Below are 19,215 nucleotides of genomic sequence, written 5' to 3'. Positions count from 1 at the left end.
AAATTTCAAGGTCTTATTCACTACAAAACCAAGAAATGGTTGTTCAAGGATTTTCAAAGTAGTATCCAAAGGTAAAAAGCTCATCCAATATTGAATGGGACTTAAGTAATTAGTCATTAGTTGATATACTTTCGATTTTATTAAGTAAACATCTTAATTGATTGAATTTCCATTCATCCATCAGTGCACACTCACAAAACATTCTTGGAACTTTCCACATTTCCAAGGCATCGTCGTGAAAACTTATGAATTCTCACTTACAATTAAACAATCATAAAATGATAAATCGGTTGTAATCATACAATTTATATTACAATTTCCTCACAAACACCTAAGTGCCTGTCCAATTTAATTAACATTCTTGCTCACTTCGAGTCCTCAAATGAATGAAAAAGCCATCATCGATCATCACTTCTCCTCCAGTGATTTACCAGTTATTCTTAGTAGTGAATCCCCCCCTGAACCCTCTCGTGTCATCTCTCCCACATAATTATTCTTCTTCTTGTGGTTGCTCTGGATCATTTCCCTGCCAAGTCCCAAGTTCCACTCGTCCCTCAAAATTTTTTCTATTAAATCCAGAGCTGAATTGTTGGAGTTGAACGCCCTACTGGCCTCACCTTGACCGATGTCTCCTGGAATTAGGCCTGGAAGCCCCTTGTTTAAAATTGGGTGGAGGATTATTTGGACTGGGACACTTGAATTTAGGGGGATTTTGAAAATGTTCATTCGGCTGCAAATGGGGATTGAAAATCGGTGGCAATCCCGGTGCACTGGGTCCATTGGTGCATCATGTGGGGAAAAAGATCCTCCGGCATGCTGCTGTGTATCAGCTCCAACTCGAAGGGTTTCGTTCCAAATTGTCAGCAAACCTTCTCATCGGGAGCCCGTTGGGCCAGACATTTCGCAGGTTATGATCGACCATCACTTTTCACTCCACTGATTCACCAACAAATTCACCAATTACCCTCAATAGTTATCCCTACCCCTAGACCCTCTTGAACCCTCACCATCCCTTCCCCGCCCTCTGCCACCATAATTGCTCCTGCTATTGTCATTGCTCCGACCCATTCCTCTGCCCCCACTTTTCCCCCCACTATTCCCACCAAAATTTTTATTATTAAATCCAGAGTTGAAACCGCCGTTGCCACCACCGCTGCCCATCTGTCCCCTGAAATTGGGTCCAAATCCTCCCCTCTCGAAGTTGGGAGGAGGATTATTGGGATTGGGGCACCTGAATCCAGGTGGTCCCTGAAAATTCCCAAAATTATTATGTGAATAGGGCCCCATGGGCCTGAACCCAGGGAAATTCCCATTCGGTGGTCGCAAATTGGGGTTGAAATTCGGTGGCAGCCCTGGTCCACTGGGCCCATTGGGTCCAAAGTTGGGAGGCAGGTGCATCATGTGAGGAGGCAGACCATCTGCCATTCCACTGTTCATAAGTCCACCACTCTTCCCCTGAATTGAAGGGTTCAGTCCCAAATTGCCAGGAAGATTCATCGTGGGGGGCATATTTGGCGAAATATTTTGCATATTGTGATGATTGGCGTTCAGATGATTGACTCCTGAGGACAGGCCCATTTGCAGGGACAATGAGCCCAACTGAGAGTTCCCCAGTCCAGAGTGCAACAAATCCCTTTTCTCGAAATCCCGATCGTTGTCGTTGTCCCAAGGTCGAGGCCTGTTATCACCATCTCCATAGCTGTCTCCATCAACCCCAGGCTTGAAGTTGGGGGGTGGCACGTTGGGCCTAAAGTCTCGATCTCCAAAAGAATTTCTACCCTCGTAATCAGGCCTTCCTGGGCCACTGGAGCCACCGCCGAAGCGCAGGTCCTCGTCCCTGTTGATGCTGTTGGAATTCATGTTGCCGATGTTGTTCATCCTGTCGAGGCTGTTCAGCCTCCTGAGATCCTCGTCCTGCGCGAGGTAGGCCGCCATGTCAACACCCGTGAGGCCCATCATGTGGCGGAGGTCGGTGTCGCTGGAGGTGTCCTCCAGCATGGAGCCACCAAAGACCGGCTGATGGAGGCGGGAGGTCTTATCACTGTCAGACCAACCGATCAGCTGATCAAACTTGCGTTTCCCCCCGCGGTTTAGGGCCTTCAGAAGCTCCGGGTTCTGCGCGAACTTTGATGAGGGCAATGGTGGTGGGAGGTCGATATCCGGGACTTTGGAAAAGTCGATATCACCCTCATCGTGGAGAAAGTCCTCGGGGTCCTCGATCGGCTCAGGGACCGTCAGCGTAACGTCCTTTAACTCTTCTATTTCACCGGCTGTCACCAGCTTGTTTATCGCATCATTACCCTGAAGAATTGCGTCCGCTAGTTTTGAACCCGCTGGAAGGATTAACAGAGAATGAGATGAGTTGAAGGGGTTTTTTAGTTATGGAAAATACGAAAAAATAACCTATTCCATGGTCGTAATAAAATATATTTTTTAATAACATTTTTGCCACCACATTTTGGAGGAATTACTCAAATGAAAATGCTTACCTTCGACGGGCACCATTTTTCCGTACAGAATAATGGCATTTGGGATGACCTCATTGAGTGGGACAGCTCCTGGTGTCGTTTCGATCAGTTGATTAACGATGGCATTCAGAGCCTCCACTTGTTCTGGATCCTCAGCTTCCATTTCGTTCCACTGGGCTTGGAAATTTCTGGGGATTGGTTTGGAGTATGGGACCTTCTTGCTGGCAAGTTTTTTACTCTCATCAACTGCGTGATCTAGGTCCAGTCCAGGAATGCCTGAGACCGTCGTATTATTCTCTTCCTCCAGCTCAACGTCTGCATTTATTTTGTCCTCTGGGCCCATTCCAGGTATCACAGCTGCTTCGTCAGCTAAAGGAAGTTAATTAGAAAATATTAATTAACAATATTATTCGATAAAATACTCCATTAAATATTTCAATTTCATTCACATGAAATATTTCAATTTCATTCGCACTGATTTTAATTTGCAAAAATCAGAATAATTACCTATTTCGTGATCATCAATTCCACAAGCACCAGCTGGCAAAGTATTGAGATTGTATTTGTCTCTCATCAAATCTCCAGGTCTGTTTCTTGTCCAGAATTTGGACGTGTGATCGTTGCTTCCTGAACAGAGAATGTGACCTAGTGGATGCCACGCAAGTGTCCACACGATGCTGTCGTGAGCTTGCTCGATAGCCCCGACTTCCTTATCAGCTCTAAAAAATATTTTTAATCGTGTTAATGAAAAATCCAATGACGTCAAAATTTAATTGTTTATAAAAATTACATTTACTTACCCAACATGCCAGAAAAGAATAGCTCCATCGCTTCCACCGCTGCAGAAGAGCCCCTCATGGCTGGGATGCCAAGCGACGCTGGAAGCCTCCTTCTTGTGTCCTCTGAAGGTCTGTACCTCCTGGCTCAGATTCCTCAAGTCAAAAAGCTTGAGGAGGTGATCCCTGGAGGCTGTAACTAACCAGTTACCGTTCTCGTTCCACTTGACGTCCATCACAGTGCTCTTGTGGGCGTGCAGAGTGGCCAGGGACTGGCCAGTCTTTGGATCCCAGAGCTTTACTGGTTGCTGATTGTCTTTACTCCCGGAGATGACTAGACTCTTCTGCGGATGCCAGTGCACGCACTTGACGTCTGCTCCGTGACCTAAAGACAATTTTTGAATAATTTTCTCTCGTCTCACCCCTTTGAAATCAATCTAAAATAATTGATTAGCTAATTGGATAATAATTGGTTGTTAATTAATTGTGTGCTTGTTTAATTGTCATAAATAAATGAGAAACTGTCAAAATTTATTAAATTATTATCAAAATTATTTGCACAAGTGATTGATAGTCAATGGTATCAGTTAATAATCCTCAATAATTTGATGGATTATTAATAATAAATTTGACAAAAAAATAGTGAAGGTTGAGTTTTTACTTTTTTTCAAAATAAATCAAAAAAATTTATACCCCTGAGAATTCTTTCCTCGTGACATCGTAGAAAGTCCCAAATTCGAACAGTTCCATCATCACTGCAGGTCGCCAATTTGTGATCGGTTGGACTGAAACTGCCGGTCGAAAAAATATAGTAATTACCGTCCTCACGTCAACGCAAGTTTTTTGTTCTTTTTTAAATTGATTATTAAATTCGCGATATGAATTCATTGATTGCGTTGCGGAAGAAACAGATTGTTTGTGTGCAATTTTGTACTAATTATAATAATTGAGAATTATTATCGCAGTATCATAATAATTCTTTAACACAGGGAGACATAACGAGAAAGTAATTAAGGAAGTTTTATCACTAATAATTCGTCTAATAAATTTTTGAATTGATAATTTTGATTTGCTTGTATTTTTTGGGGAAATTTTTTCATTAAATAACCACGATTATTATCAGTCCAGTACTTAATGCATAATTAATGGAAAATTCACCCATACGCTGAGAAGAAAAGATATCATCATCGCGAATATAAAAAATTAGAAAATTTGTGAGGCCACGTGCATGATCTTTAGATCTAATACATGACCTCACGGTCATAGGTATGACATGAAGAATAAGAAAAAAAAATCTGTCAAGACTGTAAGACTGTCTGAGGACTGTCAGTCTTCCGAGAAATAATATTTTTTCTCAGTGCATCCTTCCCCAGAATTTCCACGTGCTGATGAAACAACCCAAGTTTTAAAAAATTTTAAATATTAGGGAGCAGCTACGGACGAACAACAATTCATCGCCGACAGTCATATCTGGCACTCGAAGTTGTTAAAAAAAATGTTCGATGAATAGAATAAAAATAACTAAAATTCACCAATCATTCGTAAGCCTTGAAAATATATTTTAATTCTCAATTCGATGCCACATGACCATAGGACAATGTTCTCAATTGATATGTTTTCTAAATTCAGTGAAATTTAATGAGTTATCAGTGTTTATTACAACAAATAGCGAACGAGAAAGTACAAACGTACAGTGAGTCTCTTTAAAAAATCATTTTGATTTCCTGCAACTGTCGGTAATTGTTTACACACACACATTCACGCCAATAACACCGCCACGATAACGTGAAAACTACTGCCCGATTCATTTTAATAATATTTATTTATTATTTCATAATTATCGCAGTTATAGAGGAACATCGATCTTTATTGCTGGCAAAAATGGCATTTCATGGTTGTTAAATTATTTATTCAATTTTATTTTTATTGGAAAATATTGTAAGGAGGCAGGATGAGTATTCTTTATTTATGCATATCAAAATAGGATTTACTCGAACATTGGCTGGCTCATGTACCAACAATATCTATATATATATATATATAGATAAAATTATATATATATTTCCCTCACTTTATTTTCATTAATTCATCAACAGATACATTTTCCCAATAGCGCATTATAAAAATTTCACGAAGTTGGAAACTGATGAGGAAATAATCATTAGAAAAAAAAAAAGGGGGAGGGCTCATCGAGGAGAATTGTTAATGGATAAATGGCAAATTATTGGCAGGAGTGTTAATCTTTATAATGATTATCGGTAATTTTTTTCAGTGAAAATCTGGATCCTTCAAATTCGCGAAAAAGTGGAAACAATCCTATTGAGATTATTTTGGAAGCCACTGGATTGAAAAAAAAGTCTACAAAACTTTTGTGACACTCTTTCATCCTTGGACACTCCCAAAATAGTCTAGAGGCAACAAGAATTTTCAGTCTCTTGTTGAGTCCTTCGTTCGTAGATTATAAGGGGTTTTCCAACAATTTATTTTTCAATTTATTCATCTATCGTCGGAAAAGGGGGGTCAAGGTGGATGCCAATTGATAGAAATGATATGAACAAAAATTATCAGACATCTCATAAGAATAATAACGATGAGGTATTTATAAAATATAAATAGTATAATTGAAAATCGACAAAAATTTCTAGTGTGCTTGTTGATGGTATACCTGAGTCCTCTAATCGCTTCTTTGTGGGCCTGAAACATCTTGACGTTGTTCATGTTGCTCTGCCAGTATTTGACGTAACCTGCATGATCACCAGTTACCATCCAGCTCTCGTTATGTGACCATACCATTGTTCTGACTGGGCTGTCGTGAGCCTGAACAAATTATTGAATAGAAACAAAACAAAAAAAAATATGGTGAAAATGTCAATTATTATTCCATTAATTTCGATGCTCGCACATTGCTTTAAATAATATATAATCAGAAGGTCTTAAAATGTATTTTTTTTATTTGAATATCAGGTGCTTGGTGCAGCTGGACTGCAGGAACTTTTTTTTTAATTTTCAAACTAGAGATGAATATTAAATTTTGAAGTATTTAATTTATTCCCAAGTTTGTCAATACTAAATGAATTAATATTCACTATTAAATTCATGGGATAAATCCCACTGAAACTCCCTTCTTAAACTATTTCCCCAAATTTTTATTTCTGAATCTGACATTTTCAGCTGTCATTTTACCTGAAGAATCGTTTCAAAATTGAAAGTCAGTCCATTCCACAGTGTAAACTCCCCACTGGAGGCTCCAGTTACTAATCTCCTACCCTCGGGCGTCCACGCCATGCAAAAAATTGGACAACGCATTTTATTTGTTGCTGTTTTAACAAAACGAGTTGTGACGGCGTTTATCGGGTTGTCGACGTAGCTAGGTGGTGGAAGGAGGTCAGGGTAGTACATAACATCTGGCTGGAGTGCACGTCTGTCTCGGTAGTCTCTTTGCCAAACTCGATTCTATAATTTTTATTAAAAACATACTTTTGATTGGTGAGCTTAGGTTTGAGTGGAAATGCAAGATCAAAGTTTCCACCTGAGCAGCCCTCGAATGTTTATTTATCAATTTTCATGCGCCCCTGTTTATAGTAATAATTTTTAATAATATCGATAGAGATTGAAAGCTATTGTGTTAATTTTTTTGGAGACAGAAATCCTAGATCTCTCCTCCAAATATAGCAGACTACGAAAATTTTTCAAGGACCTGAAACTTTAAGGTTATGTTTTCGTTTGCAAACCACTAAACATCAACTTAACAATTAAATTGTTGAAAAAAAATTCCTGATACCTCTAAACTCTTGATAATAGCTGAATTGTAGTCGACAGTCTTCCTCATCACAGACTTCCTAAGTCTCTTTCCATCGAATTCATCTTGAAGGGCGTCTTGTCCTCCAGAAATAATCTTGGGAGCATGATAAGGCCTGAAGGGTTTGAAGAACCCCCGTCCCTCTCGATGATTATTAAACCGATGCTGATAACCCCCGGAGGTATTAATGGTGGTTAAATTCGGTGGTGGTGCTGACAGATTCGGCGTTGTAGGCGGTGGCACCGACATATTCGGCAGATTAATCACCGGTGGTGGGCTTGCGAATTGTGCATTGGTCGACATTTTTCCCAGTTATTTCGCAGAAATCAGCTTAAAAAATATATGAAATGTTTTTTACAATTGACAAATTGTAAATCTCTTGTTCGACGAGTGTCAGAGAGTCATGTTTAGGTTAGGTTGTCGTTGTGGGGTGAAAGTCACTTGCAGATCCCATTCTGGCCCTAGGAACCTGAAAAGGGATCGAATATTAGTCAAGATTCGAGTTAATCTAGTGGACAACTGCTTAATTAACTCCGTTAAGGATGTTTGAATGACTGGAATATTGATCATTTTTATAAATTATTGCAATTGTTTTTTGGAACTCAGACGCACTTTGTATCACTTCATTAATCGTTCCGACCTTCTGGAGACTTCTGAGCATATGGTACAGGCGTAATGATTGTCCTTAACTGGTGAAATACCAAATTTTGGTGAGTAGTACGGGGTAATTGGTATTTAGAACTCGTTCGAAGGCCAGATCGTTTCAGGTCCACGCTACACGTTTGCACCTCATGAGGAACACGTTTTGGTTGAGCTAACGGTGGGTAGCACTTGGAGCTTGTACTTGATTATAATGAATTTAATTGGCTTGCCGACTGCCGGCAGACGTCGGGTTAATTGGTGAGTTATTGGGGCAATGATTTTCTATTTATTCAGGTCGTTAATTGGACGTTAGATTCACTACTGGGCTTCCGACGCCATAACACCGCGCCTTTATGCCAACTTCTGACGGGTGGATGGGTTAGCAGCGCCATTTTCTGCTCGCTGGACGCTTTTGCAATTTTAATGGAGATCTGCTGTTTTACCGACCGTGGAAGTAGCAGTCGGTATGATCGAATAATAATCTAATTACGATAAATCGATACGAAATCAGTTGGAAAGTCCGCAATCTAATTCTTAATTTAAATTAAATTAAATATCCACATTTAGGAATGAACCATTTTATTTTAAGTAATTTTTTTTATTCCAGGAGACGGTTGAGGATACGCCAACACACGATTGGCTGCACTCCTTGCGACACAATTGGCGGGAACTGTCTAGTCATGAACTTCACGTCAAAAAAGTAAAATAATCAAAAATTTTCGTAATTATGGTAAATTAGATGAATCAAAATTGTAAAATGTGATTTGTGTTCTCGGACAGCGTAAGCAGTGACCACCGCAGGGCTCTTCAGGATTATTTTGTGATTGTCAGTCATTTGTGGTTACGATCGGCAGTTGCATCTGCTGAGATCTTCTCGCAATGCCGGCGAATGACACCAAATACACCGTAAGTACATATCGGAACACAATCGATAGAAAAATTCGTGGGCGACCAGTTGGATGCAATACACGCGATCATTACGTATTCATTGTACCCCAGGTAGCCAGAGTGTGAACGTGGGAAAGAAGAGAATAAAAAATTATCCAAATGATGGAGTCTATGTCTAGTGTCCAAGTTGACGCTGTCAGACCCCATGGCGTCACCTCCAGGTAATTATTGGGCGGTGACATTCACAGCTTTTTTTTTGAAATGCTGTGGATTTTGGCCGGCCACATCGAAATTTGAAAAGCGCCTGATGGATGGACTCGTCGTGTACACGATTAGTGCTGTACTAGGTGCCCTTTTCTTCGTCTTCTACGACCTCTACAAGTGTTATGGGGATGTCGATGTGAGTTCTCAGTGTGCACCCATGGAAAAATTTCATATTGTGGAAATTATTCCATAGAGAGTTGATCCATGGGTGGACGAAGAAATAGTTGACGATTTTTTATTCCCTGTAGAAATTCACGTATTCTACTATGATTTTCTGCACAGGAGCTTTTGGACTCTATAAAGTTGTCTCTTTTACGCTGAAACGGAAGTCCTTTTTAGATCTAGTTTGTTATGCCCAGAGGCACTTTTGGAATATTCAGTATGAGGGCTATGGTGCTGATGTTATGAGTAAGTGTATGGTGCGATTAACTGGAATCGTAACATTTGCGATTTTCATGTGCCATTTGACGGTTGCGCTTCACTACATAATTCCATTAATAGGTAATGCACAATATTGCAGTTTGTTGAATAGTATGTAAAGAAGGAATAATTACTACCTTCATCACAGAGAATCAAGGGAGAAATGAGAGTGACAGAATCTTCCCCTTTCGATTGTACTCCGATTTGCCGATTACTCTGTCTCCCTGGTATGAGATCCTTTATGTTGGACAGGTGAGTCTTTCTGAATGACAAACTGAGCAGGAATTTGCCAGTGTGGGCACGAGGATCGGTCATTTTAGGCATCAGCTAGATCTCCAGACATGTTGACACACACACGGATTCTTCTGCCACTTTCTCCCTCAGTCCAGTTCAATGAAAATTTTTACCTTCCCTCGTAGGTAATTGCAACGTGGCCATGTTGCTACTGCTACTTCTGCTTCGACAATTTCTTATGTCAAATGAACATCACCGCAGTTGCACAATTTGTGATACTCCAGAAAGAAATGCGAGAGATTTGTGACAATCTCGATGGTTCCTATCTATGGAATGAACTTAAAATTCGATCGCGATTTGTCAGCTGCGTTCAGAGACATCAGCAATTGATAAATTTTGTGGATGACATCAAAGAACTTTACCGGAGTGTGATGCTCGGAGTAGTGATTCTCCTTAGCTTTTTGATCTGCCTGGAGATGTTTCAGCTCATGACGGTAAAATGACACTCTCCACAATGATTTTTAGTTCACGAGAAACAAAAATATTTTTCTCCCCGGAGTGAAAAATTTGTATTTTTTAAACTGGTTCTCGATATGTTGATGTATTTTTCTGATTATTTTTTTTATCAATCGTTAATCATTATCGTTAATTATTTTATCGAAAGTCTACGGACAGTGCGAAGCTCTCTACGTTCCATTATTGCGTCTACTTCGGAGGAAGTATAACGCAGTTATATTTTTACACCCTGACCTGTGACGATCTGACGGGCGCAAGTCTTGCGATCTCCGATGCGGCATATGATGTGCGATGGTTTTTGATACGATCGGAGGCCATGAAGAATCGACTGGTGAAGGATCTGTCGATAGTTATAATGCGATCGCAGAGAGCCTGTACCCTGACCGTTGGTGGATTTTCACCGGTAACATTGCAAACATTTACGTCGGTAAGACATGTCATCCAGTGGTCGGTTGTTTCCAAATTGTTAATATCTTCCGAGCCTGAAACAGATGTAAACTCAGTAATTACAGGATATCTTTATGTTCACAGATTTGCCACACTGCCTTTTCATTCCTGGCTCTCATCAGGCAGACGCTTGAAGATGATCATTCGTAACAATTACTTTATGATGAACTGGAAATTGCAATGGGTTACATCTTTGCAAATATATAATGGATGTTATTCTTCCTCGTGGGCTCACACGGAGAGAAGAATCTGAGAATTTTTATAGTGTCATCCCGATAAAATTACTGTGCTGCGTTACAATTTCAGCGCAAACTGCAGGTCTGAGAAAAATTACTATGACATCTAGAAAAATTTCGTAATCGGCCTCGTAAAAATTGAAAGTCTGATGCAACATTTCCCATGATGAAGTACAACGTCGACAATAATCGGCTATATTCGATGCTCATCGTTATCGAATCACAATTAATTAGCGAGAAATTGCTGTGTGGCACAGTAAAAAGAGAAGAAAGGTCCAATAAGATAAACTGACCCAGACAGGAATTTTTAAAAGATTTCCTTCAATTTTTGATTTCACCTCAAATAAAAAGTGATCGACCTTCAAATTTTGTAGTGCCACATATCATTAATTACAAAATTAACGGTATTGATAGGAATTTTTATGTATCAGTAAAACACATTCCAGTATTCTAGAATGTTGCACCTCGATTCTAGGGCCCAACACAGTAATTCTTCCCAGACTTTTCTCTCCGTGCAGTTGTCGATTGATTATACACTCAGGAGAACGTCCTAATTACGCCCCTCTAGCCAATAGAATCATCGAGTTCCTCGAAGCTACCTGATACATTCCTTTGATCCTATCGACTTCTGAAAATAATCAATGCACATCACATCTGGTCTAAACTCCCCAGCGCTTCTTATACTATTCTTCTATGAGAAATCCTATACCATTAATTCCCCAATCGACTCAAAATCATCCAACTCCATCACACCTATTCCTCATTGGTTCAAATCTCTGGTGCGTAATTCAAAGCTATCAGCCACACGCGGTACGATTTCGTCCCCCACATCGAGCTCTGAAGAAGGAGACTAGGATTAAATCCTAAAATTAATCCCGGATTTTCCTGTACGAAGAAATCTCCAAGTCTTAGCCACACCCAACCTGATGGAATATCGTCTTGTCTCTACTCTTCCGTCGGCAGCGGTTCCCCAGCACTTCCCCTCACCACCGGCGCTCTATACGCCCAATGCACCTTACGTACACGTAATGACTCAATCGATATTAAATTTCGGGGAACGTCATTTAGATGGGCACACGCAATCATTATGTATTCCTCGCACGGTGGACATTCAGAGTGTCAGCGTGGGAATAGGGAGGGGCTGGAAGGCGATTCAGAACGACATCATTTCTGTCTCCGAAGCTCCGTCTTGGTGGCATCATGACAGCACATCCGGCCAACTCCTGGGCAGTGACGCTCACAGCTTTTTTTCTCAAGTGCTGCGGGTTTTGGCCGGCGAATTCAAAATTTGGAAAGCAAGTCATGGACGGGCTCGTCGTGTACACCATTACTTCTGTCGTGGGGGCTCTTTTCTTCACACTCGTTGATCTCTACAAGTGCTACGGGGACATGGATGTGAGTTATGAATGTACACCCATAGGCCAATTTTTTGAATAACTAATTTATCTGGATTGAGACTTGAAATTGCAATTTCAATTGATATTTATTGGATTATGAACAGGAATTGTTTAAATAATATAAAATCGATTTAAATATGAATTTTAATGATTTATTTATCGCACGGAAAAAGTCTTTCTCTTATAATGTCTCCAGATCAACTGACTCTTAGTGGCCAAAGTTTTCAGACTCTGGGCCCATTTCTCAAAAGGCCCTTGCTGATTCATTCCTTTCTGTCGCTTCTCTGATTTTGTTTATTAAAAATATTCTAAACATTTCGGTACTGTTCGAAAAAAAAAAATTATAAAATACTGACATGTACTGAAAACAATTATGGACAGACGATTCATTATTGTCACACATACCAAGCACTGTGAATAATATTATGGTATGAAAAATATGATTTATATGTTAATTGGGTTTGATTTAATGTAGAACAATTGAATAATTAGCAGTTGGAAATATGGGAAGTGAAATTCGCTTATGGGTGTGCAGATGAATATTTTACGAATCTCAACGCTTCATAGAAATTTACCTATTCTACTATGATTACCTTTACAGGAATATTTGGCACGTACAAAGTTATATCCTTTGCATTCAAGCGTAAATCATTTCTAGATCTAGTTTGTTATGCAAAAAAACACTTCTGGAATGTTGAATATCAAGACTACGGCGCTGATGTGATGAAGGAGTGCATGAGGCGATTGGCGGGAATCGTGACGTTTGCTATTTTCATGTGTCATCTGACAGTTGTCCTTCACTATGTCATCCCGCTACTAGGTAATCTGCACTACTTGTTGGGTCTTCTGTAATTTAAGGAATGTTTAATCACTGTTATCACAGAGAATCGCGGGAAAAATGAGAGCGACAGAGTCTTCCCCTTCCGATTGTACTCTGATTTACCGATCACTCTGTCGCCCTGGTATGAGATCTTGTACGTCGGACAGGTGAGTTTGATGAATGAGAGTTTGGAGACAAATTTTCTGGTGTTGGATTTTGTAGCAAAGAGAAGAGATTGGAGACAAAAAAGTGTCAAACTTAACTCAAAATATAAAATTTCTGTTATTGGACAGATAATCACGACCTGGCCATGTTGTTACTGTTACTTCTGCTTCGACAATTTTTTATGTCAACTGAATATCACGGCTGTCGGACAATTTATCATATTGCAGCAAGAAATACGACAGATCTGTGACAATCCCAAGAGATTGCACTCGTCGTATGAGGACAACGTTCGATCACGCTTTGTTCGGTGCGTTCGGAGGCACCAGCAGTTGATAGACTTTGTAGAAGACGTCAAAGAGATTTACCGGAGTGTCATCCTCGGAGTAGTAATTCTCCTCAGCTTTCTAATTTGCCTGGAGATGTTTCAGCTCATGACCGTAAGATTATGATTCTCATTCATTTTATCACTCCTCGGCTGGTCACCGAAAATGCGCCAAATTGTCTCTTCAGGAGGGAATTTTTCCCGTTCCTTACCCTTCCAACGTGGTAGCATCTGTCTTATTTAAAAATACTATAATTCATCAGCTGCATTCACGATCGACGGCAAATTTTTTCATAATTTATCGCGTGTCGAGTTACCTGGAAAAACTGAAACGTTGGAGCCGCGGCGCCATCCACAGTGTGACCAGCCTTTCTACCCTTTTTAATTTCTCAAATTCATTTTTTTTTCATTTATTATATCCAAAGTCAACTACCAGCACCAAAATTACAACATTCCACTATTGTGTCTACGTCGGAGGAAGCATAACCCAGTTATACTTTTATACAATGACGTGTGACAACTTGACTGGCGCAAGTCTTGGAGTATCCAACGCGGCATACGACGTACAGTGGTTTTCCCTGGAGCCAGAGGCTGTGAAAAATCAACTCGTGAAGGATCTTTCGATGGTTATCATGCGATCGCAGAGGGCCTGCTCCTTGACGATCGGTGGCTTTGCACCGGTCACATTGCAGACATTCACATCGGTGAGCCATTTCCTTTGACTTCAAGGACCCCCATAAATCAGACCGATTTCATGTTCACAGATTTGCCACACAGCATTTTCATTTTTAGCCCTCATCAGACAGACCCTCGAGAAAGATGGTTCATAACAACGTTATAATGTAAACAAGTCTCATAGAATGACAATAGAGTATTTTTTGTCAAATATATAATGGAAGTAATGTTACTCTCATGGTAGTTCTGGAACTACAAGTAAGATTTTCCCACCAAAAATTTTATACGACGTGTTTTCCCTCTTTGCAAAAGGCCGGAAAAATGATTTCCCCATTTTTCATTCGACTTTGTGTTAAAACCGCACATGTTGAACCTCCGAAGTCTCTACTTTTAAATCCGACAGCATCAGAGCCTCCAGTTAACCACCCCCTCACCCCAAACTTATATTCCATGACAGCTTTTCACTCATCACGTATCACGCAACGGTACTTCATTACCCAATCGATATGAAATTTCGAAGAAGGCAATTTAAACGCCTCACATGCGATCATTATCTATTCACTATATCAACGAGGGTAAAAGTATGAATGTGAGCAGAGACCAAGTGGAAAATTATACGTGATATCTCATCTATTTCTACATTTGACGTTCCCTCTTGAAGATGCCATGGGGTCGCGTCCAGGTCAATGTTTGGCGCTTAAATTGACCACTTTCTTTTTAAAATGCTCTGGGTTCTGGCCCGCCGATTCGAAGGTGGGGAAATTGACGATGGATGCACTCGTCTTGTATACGATTAGTGCTGTGCTAGGGGCCATAGGCTTCACAAGCATTGATGCTTTCAAGTGTGTCAACGATATCGAGGTGGGCTATCGATAATCCACCCATAGAGAAACTTCGCTTGATGATTAAAGCTCCGTCAGAGATGTCAAATGAGTGGATATTTGTGGATGGATAATTCTTCCAGATTATCCGGAAAATGATTCCAGGATTGTTCGGATGATTTTGGTGAACGGAGTGATGAAGTTTGTCTATGGGTTGGGAGAAGAATTATTTTTGATTTTCAAAGCTCAATAGAAATTTACTTATTCCAGTATGAATGTGATTACGGTGCTGTTTTGTCTGTATAAAGTTGTGTCTTTTGCGTTGAAACGCCGACAGTTTCTGGATTTAGTTCGATACGCCCAGAGGCACTTTTGGTATATTGAGTATGAAGACGATGGCGCCGCTGTCATGAAGGAGTGCATGACGCGATTGACAGGAATCGTATGCTTTGCCATTTTCATGTGCCACTTGACGATATCAATTCATTATATAAGACCGCTAATAGGTAACTCAGTATCGTTTATTGACTTTAACGTATGTGAAAGAAATTTTGGATAAAAATTTGACTTCTGGAGAGTGAAAAGTGGGACGAAATGACAATCAGCCATTTTTTTGATCAAGTTTTGTTGGGAAAATTAGACTTGGGAGAAGTTTCTTGATAAAACTAACTTTGACACTCGTTTCGTCACTTGGAGGTCTAATTTTTTACATAAAATTTCTTTCAGTGTAGAAAAATATCTCACTTGGATCATCTTTGAAGAATCGAAGAATGAGTACTTTGAAGATTTTTGACAGATTTTCCAGAGATAGAGGTTTACACCTGGGTAATGACAATTAAAAATGTAATAATTGCTTTTATCATCAGAGAATCAAGGGAGAAATGACAGTGACAGGGAATTTCCCTTCCGATTGTACTCAAATTGGCCGATTAAACAGTCCCCCTGGTACGAGATCCTCTACATTGCGCAGGTGAGTCCTACATGCATTAGAATTTTTAATATCACCACAGATCGCTGACAGATTTCATCCTCCCAACAGATATTCTCCACGTGGCCCTGCTGCTACACGTACTTTTGCTTCGACAATTTCTTGTCTCAGATGAATATCACTGCGACCGCACAATTCATGATCCTTCAGAAAGAACTGAGAGAGGTCTGCGATCATCGGGATGATTCGATTGTACCCTATGAACTCTGCATTCGATCACGATTTGTGAGGTGCATTCGGCGACATCAGCAGTTGATAAATTTCGTGGAGGACATCAAGGAGCTTTATCGGAGTGTGATGCTCGGAATTGTCATTCTTCTCAGTTTCTTAATCTGCATGGAGATGTTTCAGCTGATGACCGTAAGCTCATGATGTTCATCAGTTTCATTCAGTGATGAATGAGTAATTAACGGGTATTCTCCTCGTGTATATAAAACCTCTACATTTTGCCAGAGATTTTTTGAAAGATTTTCGAAACACATTTTGTTCAGATATTTTTGCATAAATTTTTAATCTTTTGTTGTTGTTCTGAGGATTGTTTGAAAATTTCTCGCAATGTAAAATCTCTCACATCAACAAACTGAGATAATTCCCCCAGATAATCGAATGATAAATTTCTGAGCAGACGATATTCCCAGGAAATTAATTACGTTTCTACTGTTTCATTGAAAAGTCAGCCAGCAGCACCGCACTCTTCACATTCCATTACTGCGTCTATGTTGGAGGAAGCATAACGCAATTATACTTTTATACATTGACATGTGATAATCTCACTGGAGCAAGTCTAGCGATATCGGACGCAGCGTACGACGTACGATGGTATTTTATCGAATCAGTCGCTGTCAAAAATAAATTAATAAAGGACCTATCGATGGTTATCATGAGGTCACAGAGGGCTTGCAGTTTGACAGTCGGTGGTTTTGCGCCAGTTACTCTGCAGACATTCACATCGGCAAGTAATATTTTCCCACCTTTCCATGATTTTTTAATGAATATAGTAATTATAGTATTTATATTTTCACAGATTTGTCATACCGCATTCTCATTTCTAGCACTGATCAGACAGACACTTCAAGAAGAGGAGTAGTAGTTAATACATGATGATTAATTACGTTGATAAACAATTAATTATCAGAGATGAATTAAGACGCGTCAATCTTAATGATTTTATCACTGGAAATAATTGTGGAGAAAGTGAGGAGAAATAAATCACGAGAGGATTTTGGAGGAAATAAAACGCAACACCTCAGTCTTCAACTTAAATATATTTTTCTCTCTGAATATTTTTTCATTATTCATATAAATTAATGAGATTAACCGCACTGAGATTCATTAAGGACTTTGCGTAGTGCGACAAATACATAAAATGTATTCCCCAATTGAATGCGCAGAGTAACGATCGATATCCCTTTTGTTCTCGCAATACAATAGATTTTTTTGTAACATTAGTAATTCTTACATAATCGAGTTATGCTGCAGTTCGATAGAAATACGATACGGTATATGGATGGGCAGAGTACACTTCATGATTTGTTTTTTTTTTCAATGGATTATAGAAATTCACGCGCACACTGCAAGCCAAGTGTTGATTCTGTATATCATTACTTATTAGTATCTTAATGTTGATTAGTGTTAGCTTCAACAAATTGAAGTTTTCAGAGGTTCATTTCGCATTGAGGAACATGTCATTTCACTATTTCATTCGGGAGAAGTGTCGATAGTCATCGGTTTGTCATAATGACCAAATAAAATTTCGAAACTGTGATCGTCATCTTTTTCAATTTTAATGGAAAATAGATCTTGAAAAGAGAAATTATTTTACGGTTGGAAACAAATATTTTGTAGAATAAATATTTTTTTCTTATTGACATATCGAGACTTCTCACTCGCCCCCTCACTCTCACAATTCAATAATCATATTTATTAAATATATTGTGATATACAAAGAATAATTCAACTTTTATCGTACCAATGGTTTTATCATACCTAAATTTGTCAGTAATTTTCAACTTGTAAACGACAGTTTTAATTGAGTCCGAGGGGAAATAGTGTAGAGTCAGCCAAATTGAATCTTAAATTTCTCATCAGTGTGACAATTTATCTCTTATATCTCTATGAAAATAATTTACACTCTGATATGATAAGAGTTAATGGATTTTAATGTACAGGGTTGTGTGAATGGGCCCGTATAATATCACAGAGAGGCGTAACAAAAATATCAAACAATTGAAAAATTACAGTACTTTATGCATTGTTATATGAGTTGGATTACATGGACGTTATTATTTTTTTCAAAAAGTAAATTTTTCAGTACGCGAATTGATGGACGAAATTAATTAATATGCGAAGGATTCAGGAGGTCTATTGATTCTAAGCGGATCTCTAACGAGGTAAATTATATTTTCTATCGTAAACGATCTGAAAAAATTTCTGTCTTCAGATTTATCAGAAATTTGGAAAAATTTTCAAAAAATCGGTGACAGAAATTGTTTTCTGTTCACATTCCAATATTCCTGGACAATTTCTGAAGACAGAGATTTGTCCATCTGGGAAACTAATGAAATTACTCATACAATCTTCACTGCTATTACTTTTCCTCAGAAGATTGTAGAACGAGTTCCTCGGGTGTATTATTGTCATCACTCATCAATTAATTCTCAACTGTTTTTGCACATGATTTGAATTTTCAACCACCATTTTATCCTGAAGCCAGTGAGGTGAGTCATCTAATAAATTTTATCTAATCAATTGTAATTTTCCTTTATCGTGAACAATTCCAAATCTTCATACACTCGACGCTAGTATTCCTTAGAGCCAACTTACGATTTATGTGGATGCAAAAATATTTTTCGAAAAAATTGTGTGCTATTGGTGTGCATTAGCTATTACATTTCTGAATTAATGTGCGGGAAACCAGCGAGCGCTCTCAAGTGGCGGGATAAATTCAACTTTTTTTAAAAATGGGAATGACGATTTTATGCTCGGACAGGTAAAATCTACTGAATTTCTTGGCAAACAACGCACTTCGAAAGGTGGCTGTTAGCATATAAATTAATAATCCCACAAAATTTGCATAATCTCGTGAGAATATTCAGCGTTGCGCTCTATTAACATTTCGGGATAATTAGCAAAGCCCTGGGGACCGGGGAAGTGTCTTGCGATGGGAGACGAAACATTCCGGCTTTTTTAATGATTCATCAAATGATGCGCACGAAAAAATTTTTATGGAACAGAAAAAAATAGGTTCAACGTATGGAAACATTCATCACTTTGAATCATACTAAAAAAATTGAACAATCCAAATATTGCCACTTTCAATAGGTGTATAACATTAATT

At 39.1% G+C, this 19,215-nt stretch overlaps 3 protein-coding genes across 13 annotated transcripts; 2 read left to right on the top strand and 1 right to left on the bottom strand.

Annotated features, from left to right (window-relative positions):
• Positions 1–120: 120 nt before the first annotated feature.
• LOC135168589 (uncharacterized) lies at positions 121–10,380 on the bottom strand. 2 transcript variants are annotated; one of them, XM_064132937.1, is made up of 9 exons: positions 10,242–10,380; positions 7,026–7,512; positions 6,428–6,697; positions 5,910–6,061; positions 3,938–4,035; positions 3,269–3,629; positions 2,976–3,187; positions 2,490–2,837; positions 121–2,333 (listed from the first exon to the last, which is right to left on the bottom strand). In XM_064132937.1, exons 2-9 carry the CDS (start codon positions 7,344–7,346, stop codon positions 967–969), a joined length of 3,129 nt encoding a protein of 1,042 aa, XP_063989007.1. In that variant the 5' UTR covers positions 7,347–7,512; positions 10,242–10,380; the 3' UTR covers positions 121–966. The 2 variants fall into 2 exon arrangements, with proteins under 2 accessions (XP_063989007.1, XP_063989006.1); XM_064132936.1 differs by lacking the exon at positions 10,242–10,380 and adding an exon at positions 7,656–8,029.
• On the top strand, positions 8,133–10,664 carry LOC135168596 (odorant receptor 22c-like). 2 transcript variants are annotated; one of them, XM_064132967.1, is made up of 7 exons: positions 8,133–8,591; positions 8,685–8,973; positions 9,086–9,338; positions 9,406–9,509; positions 9,677–9,985; positions 10,156–10,434; positions 10,539–10,664. In XM_064132967.1, exons 2-7 carry the CDS (start codon positions 8,779–8,781, stop codon positions 10,602–10,604), a joined length of 1,206 nt encoding a protein of 401 aa, XP_063989037.1. In that variant the 5' UTR covers positions 8,133–8,591; positions 8,685–8,778; the 3' UTR covers positions 10,605–10,664. The 2 variants fall into 2 exon arrangements, with proteins under 2 accessions (XP_063989037.1, XP_063989036.1); XM_064132966.1 differs by having other exon boundaries at positions 10,520–10,660.
• A 664-nt stretch (positions 10,665–11,328) lies between these two features.
• On the top strand, positions 11,329–18,615 carry LOC135168594 (odorant receptor 22c-like). Of its 9 annotated transcripts, none has more exons than XM_064132956.1 (7): positions 11,329–12,085; positions 12,655–12,907; positions 12,971–13,074; positions 13,201–13,509; positions 13,820–14,098; positions 15,757–15,860; positions 15,930–16,130. In XM_064132956.1, the coding sequence occupies exons 1-7, from the start codon at positions 11,891–11,893 to the stop codon at positions 15,991–15,993; spliced, it is 1,308 nt and encodes a 435-aa protein (XP_063989026.1). In that variant the 5' UTR covers positions 11,329–11,890; the 3' UTR covers positions 15,994–16,130. The 9 variants fall into 9 exon arrangements, 7 of the variants coding, with proteins under 7 accessions (XP_063989026.1, XP_063989025.1, XP_063989028.1 ...); XM_064132955.1 differs by having other exon boundaries at positions 15,912–16,130; XR_010300059.1 differs by lacking the exons at positions 11,329–12,085; positions 12,655–12,907; positions 12,971–13,074; positions 13,201–13,509; positions 13,820–14,098 and adding exons at positions 14,125–14,930; positions 15,144–15,396; positions 16,552–16,830; positions 18,190–18,268; positions 18,480–18,615 and having other exon boundaries at positions 15,912–16,238.
• Positions 18,616–19,215: the final 600 nt, after the last annotated feature.

Source organism: Diachasmimorpha longicaudata, chromosome 13 (assembly GCF_034640455.1).
Source record: "Diachasmimorpha longicaudata isolate KC_UGA_2023 chromosome 13, iyDiaLong2, whole genome shotgun sequence".
In the NCBI taxonomy this organism is placed as follows: domain Eukaryota; kingdom Metazoa; phylum Arthropoda; class Insecta; order Hymenoptera; family Braconidae; genus Diachasmimorpha; species Diachasmimorpha longicaudata.
The sequence above is the reverse complement of the archived record's forward strand: the minus strand, read 5'-3'. Positions and strand labels throughout refer to the sequence as shown.